General features: G+C 37.8%; 1 protein-coding gene across 2 annotated transcripts in view; it reads left to right on the top strand.

Moving 5' to 3' along the window:
* Nucleotides 1–6,109, top strand: part of LOC114664953 (gastrula zinc finger protein XlCGF26.1-like) — an 87,746-nt gene that overhangs the window by 70,261 nt on the left and 11,376 nt on the right. Inside the window, exon 2 of one of the 2 annotated variants that reach the window (XM_028819289.2) lies at nucleotides 4,525–4,967. The exons of the other annotated variant lie outside the window; for it this stretch is intronic. Within the exon in view, the coding sequence (XP_028675122.1) occupies nucleotides 4,556–4,967 (412 nt within the window). The 5' untranslated portion in view covers nucleotides 4,525–4,555. The remainder of the gene's footprint in view (nucleotides 1–4,524; nucleotides 4,968–6,109) is intronic. 2 annotated transcript variants of the gene reach the window in all.

Raw genomic sequence — 6,109 nt, 5'->3', positions numbered from 1 at the left:
TTCCTTGTTTTTAGTTCACGTGATTACGTAGGAGGCGTGATGACGCGATACGTGACTCCGCCTCCTCCATTACAGTGTATGGACAAAAAATATGTTCCAGTTATGACCATTACGCTTTGAATTTCGAAATGAAACCTGCCTAACTTTTGTAAGTAAGCTGTAAGGAATGAGCCTGCCAAATTTCAGCCTTCCACCTACACGGGAAGTTGGAGAATTAGTGATGAGTGAGTCAGTCAGTCAGTGAGTGAGTGAGTGAGTGAGTGAGTCAGTGAGGGCTTTGCCTTTTATTAGTATAGATATATATATATACACATATATATCTATATATATAAAAATGGAATGGGTGGGTCGTCGGGTGGGCCTTTTTTTCATTCCGTCGTTTTTTCGACGTTTTGAAAATGTAGAATGATTATTTGATTTTTTTGTTTTTATTTGATCGTGTCTATGTAGCCGCCGTCGTAATAAAGTATCGCCAAAATCGTCATTTATCGTAATTTATTTTTGACGTATAACGTCGCCGTCGTCGAGGTCAGTGATACCAGTGCAAAAAATCTGCTTACGGTTGAAAGACACGCCCTACTCACTGGACAGTTAAAAACACCAATCAAACTAACGATGACATCAAGTATTACCCAATCAAAAGTAGGAAAGGAGGCATCTTCATAAAATGCGTGTGGGATGATTTGCATGAGACGCTGCTTTAAAAAAAAAATGATAAAAAAAATATGGGATAAATCCCGTCCAGTATTGATTCAAAACGGGACGCGCAATTTCATTCTCAAACGCGGCACGATTCCGTATTTTAAAGGACGGGTGGCAACCCTACAGTGCCAGGTAACCACCCATACAATCACATTGTGATTCAGACTAGGAATGCAATGAATGTAATTACCCCGATCTACATACAAGGCGAAAGTCTTGCAACATTCAAAGATGATGGTTTGGGATAAGTACACTATACAACATAAAAGAGCTTATGAAGCCTTGAACCGAAAAAAGCAACATCTCAGAGATCGTAAAAAAAAAAAATAGGAGCTAATGTCGTTTTATTCGCTGTACATTTTAGTCAAACATTACCAGTTATTTCACGAGGGAGACCAGCACATCAACTCAACGCGTGTTTAAAATCCATGCTTCTCCCACGCTCGGTTATATGTCGCGTGTTCTCGGGTAGGTGCACCAAAAAATGTATACATTTAAGCATGTAATGGGCAAACAAAAAATGAGGTATACCCAAAGGCACAGCAGTAGTACTTAATGTAACTTTACTTCTTAAATGTTAATGTTTTACTGTTTAATAATTTATACGCTTCTTATATGTTGTTCAAATTCTTTTATCAAAATACCACTGACAGCGCAATGCACGATAACATCGACTGAATACACCATACGCATCCGCCCACGGCTGCCCTGCTGTGCGCAGATAGGAGTTGATTCTACAATAAAATAAAATAAAGATAAAAAGACTAAAACAATCATCACCCATAAAGCGGATAGTAGACGTGACGTACTATATGTGTACCACATTTCAACTGTATAGGTGCAACGGTTTGCGAGCTACAGGTCATTTAAAATCCTGGACAGACACACAAATTGCCACGGTAGCAAATTACAGAAGAAGATTTTACTGTTTAATAATTTATATTTATATGAAACGAGCTGTATATACCCGGCGTTGCCCGGGGCAGAAGTAACCTAATCGGTCAAACACTTACATATATACCAAAGTAAACCTAATCGGTCAAACAGTTACATATATAAAAAAAGCGAACCTAATCGGACAAACAGCTTCATATATACAGAAGCGAACCTAATCGGACAAACAGCTAATCTATATACATAAGCAAACCTAATTGGTCAAACAGTTACATAAATACAAAAGCAAACCTAATCGATCAAACAGCTTCATATATACAGAAGCGAACCTAATTGGTCAAACAGTTATGCATGTGCACAATGATTTTACAAACATTATGCGTGTTAACAATCATGAAAAAGAAAAGATTGAGGAACTGTTCTTCTATATGTGATGAAGCCACTAATAAGACAGATTTTTTTCAGGACCCAGCTGTTTCATAACTAAACTACTGCCACCCCAAAGTAATGCCTAATAGTGGTTTTTCGGGTAGCTGTGGAATAAAAAGGGTGTTTTTTAGTCAGTAAGAATCTGACACTACCCTTCAGTACGGGCTGAAGGGTGCCTATGTAAGGTTTTACATCCTTCCCGTATGGAAAAAAAAACATACTAAACTTTTTTTTCATCATTACAGATAATCTCAGTCAAATGGAAGTACGCATTCTCAATTTATTTTTATGTAATTTTTACTTTTTCACAAAGCCATCCCATTCCAATTTGTATGAATAAACTTTTGCTACAGAGTTAGCAAAAGTTTATTCATGCACATATTTTAATACGGATAATCTATCTCTAATCAAGGTTCTCATTTTCATTCTAATTTAAAATAATAATAGATACTCATTTTTTTCTTCTGTTTTAGAAAAACCAATCTATGCCACCTACGTCTTCGTCAAGTCAGCTTCATCCAGCTTCATCACATATACAAGAAGAGTTCCTCAATCTTTTCTTTTTAATGATTGTTAACACGCATAATCTTTGTAAAATCATTCTGCACATGCATAACTGTTTGACCAATTAGGTTCACTTCTGTATATATGAAGCTGTTTCATCGATTAGGTTTGCTTTTGTATTTATGTAACTGTTTGACCAATTAAGTTTGCTTATGTATATAGATTAGCTGTTTGTCCGATTAGGTTCGCTTCTGTATATATGAAGCTGTTTATCCGATTAGGTTCGGTTTTTTTATATATGTAACTGTTTGACCGATTAGGTTTACTTTGGTATATATGTAAGTGTTTGACCGATTAGGTTACTTCTGCCCCGGGCAACGCCGGGTATATACAGCTCGTATATATATATATATATATATACACACACATATATATATATATATAATATATGTGTATATGTATGTATATATATATATATGTCACAGCAACACTCATAACAATGACAACACAATTACATTGACAATCATGTTACGTTATTTTTAAAATGTTTCCTTTACTTTTTCATAACCTCTTTAACACACTACTTCTCCGCTGCGAAGCGCGGGTATTTTGCTAGTTTAAATATATATCGCGGATTTTTTGCTGGTTCGCAGATTTCTGAGGACAATGGGTCTTTTAATTTCTGGTACATGCTTCCTCAGTTGGTTTGCCCAGTTGATTTCATACAAGGGACGCTATTGGCAGATGGCTGAGAAGCTACCCATCTTACTTTTTTCTTTCTCTCTCTTGCCCTGACTTTCTCTGATCCTGACATAGGGGGTGTGAGCAGGGGGGCTGTTCGCACACCTAGACGATATGGACGCTCGTCTAAAAATGCTGAAAGATTATCTTCACGTTGCTACCTTCTGTGCGGCTGCTTCCTGAAGCGACATGCTGCACGGTGCTTCTCATACTTAAAAGCTTGAAGGGCACGTATTGATTTTTGACTGTTTGTTTCTCTCTCTCTCTCTCTCTCTCTCTCTCTCTCTCTGCTCCTGACGGAGGAGGTGTGAGCTGCCGCCTTCAACAGCTTTGTACCGGCGGTGCTTCGCATACTTAAAAGCCAAACAGTCCTATTGATTTGTTTGCTTTCCTTTGTCTTTCTGACTCTGTCTCTGCTCCTGACGCGCACTCCTTTGAAGAGGAAGATATGTTTGCATTCTTTTAATTGTGAGACAGAACTGTCATCTCTTGTCTTGTCATGGAGCACAGTTTAAACTTTTGAAAAAGAGACAAATGTTTGTTTGCAGTGTTTGAATAACGTTCCTGTCTCTCTACAACCTCCTGTGTTTCTGCGCAAATCTGTGACCCAAGCATGACAATATAAAAATAACCATATAAACATATGGTTTCTACTTCACGGATTTTCTTATTTCGCGGGTGGCTCTGGAACGCAACCCCCGCGAGGAGGGATTACTGTATTTCAGTTACCCAGGAAGGTTTGTCAGGCATACTGTCAAAAATAGAAGTTACGCACCATCAATTTCACTTACCAGCCAAAGCTAGAAAACACCTTATTTCATTTGCTTGTCTTTTTCTGTTGCAGCCTGCACATTTCAGCTATGAAACAGTTCCTGTTTCATCATCTTCCTCTTGATGTTTCTGTTTCTTAACTCTGTCCTGTGCCCCTTCTTGTATAAACATTCAACAACATAACTGATAACACAGTTCTGGCACCCCAACAGCACTGTATGTTTAATTCAAATAGTGAATACTTCTTACCTACAACTGTGTAAGATGGTCTTCTTGTTTCAGCCTGTTGGACCGTCACTCCACTCCCAAAATTTTTTCACATCTACTAATTTAAAAATGAAGAGCGATGAGTTATTGTCAGCATGCAATGAACTGTCCAACTTTAAGAAGCTTTAACAGAGAAGGTCTTGAAAAATGACATTCATGTGTCTTTATGTCAAAATGATACACTTTTAATGAAGCTGATTGTTGTTCTTTCTGCAGAGAAAAAGCTGCTGTTTACTGTAACATCTTGATGGACGTGAAACAGGAGACCTGTGATATGGACACAAATATTATGGATATTAAAGAGGAGGACTGTGAGTTGGAGTCCATCTACCCTAAACAGGAAAGTCTGAGCATTAAGGAGGAAAACCGTGAACTGTGGTCAGTGAGCATTAAAGAAGAATGTGAAAATAAGTCAGTCAGTATTGAAGCACATGACCATATAAATCTGAAGAGTACTGAGGAAGACGACTTTCATGATGGGTGTAAAGATGGAGTGGTGACAGGATTAGACTCTTCTCAAAGCAGACACTGTTCATCTCCAGGGCCTTCTATCAATGTGAAGTCTGAATCACTACAGTCTGACACAAAGAGGACCGAGGAGACTACATCTGTTAGAACTCAGGAAAATCAGCCACCACCTACAAAGAAGTCTGGGAAAAGTAAGTGTAAAATAAACGTGTAAGTTTTAGGGTTGGGGTTTATGGGCCTGAAAGGTTGGGTCTTTTGGTTATTATAAAAAATGTAGAAATGGAGTGAAAATACTACATTATACTGTGTTTAAATGTAAGTTTGAGATTTCATCTATTGTAGTGTAAGGTTTAGCAGTTTGCTATTCTTCCATTTTAGTGACTTTACCAAAGACATGTTTAGGAGTTTTGCATAAAGAGTGCTATACAAAAGACTATGATACCTTTGGACAAGCTAAGTAAGTAAAAGATGATCTGATTTCCAAAAGGCATAAAGTTGATTATGGTACATTTTTTATATTTTATATTTTAAGCTAGATTACTTTTTTTATTTCCATTATTTACCACTTCAAAATAACAAAAAAGGTAAATGTGCATGAAAGAAAAGTGTGGGCACCTGCATGGTCAGTACTTAGTAACACTCCATTTGGCACAAATCACAGCCAGTAAACACTATTTGTGGCCAGCTAAAAGTCTTTCAGTTCTTATTTGGGGGATTTTTGCCCATTCGTCCTTTATAAAATGCTGCTAGTTCTGTGAGATTCTTGGGCCTTCTGGCATGCACTGCTCATTTGAGTTCTATCCACAGATTTTCATTGATGTTTATATCCGCGGACTAGTGAGAGCCATACCAAAACCTTAAACTTGGGCCACTTGAGGTTATCCATTGTGAATTTTGAGGTGCAGTTCTGATTGTTATCCTGTTGTAGAAGCCATACTGTTTTTGGTTGTAGCTTTTTAGATGATGTGATATTTGCTTCTAGAATTTTCTGGTATTTAATTGAATCCATTCTTCCCTCTATCAGTGAAAATTTCCCCGTGCTTCTGGCTGCAACACAAACCTGAAACATGTCCAATCTACTGCCTTACTTAACAGTCAGAGATGTGTTCTTGTCATGGAACTCTGTGCCCTTTGCGTATTGTGGCCAAAAAGTTCTTTTTTGACTTCATCAATCCACAGGGCTTGTTTAGATTATTATCTGCAAATTTCTGATGCTGAATTTTGTGGTGAGGACACAGGAAAGGTTTTCTTTGATTGGTCTTTGTGATGGGGTTGCTGCACAGTAGAACAGTGTAACACCATGTGACGATGCAGGTTCTACTCCATGCTCCCT

The sequence above is a fragment of the Erpetoichthys calabaricus genome, chromosome 1, assembly GCF_900747795.2.
Source record: "Erpetoichthys calabaricus chromosome 1, fErpCal1.3, whole genome shotgun sequence".
Taxonomy (NCBI): domain Eukaryota; kingdom Metazoa; phylum Chordata; class Cladistia; order Polypteriformes; family Polypteridae; genus Erpetoichthys; species Erpetoichthys calabaricus.
This window is presented reverse-complemented; position numbering and strand designations above follow the sequence as displayed.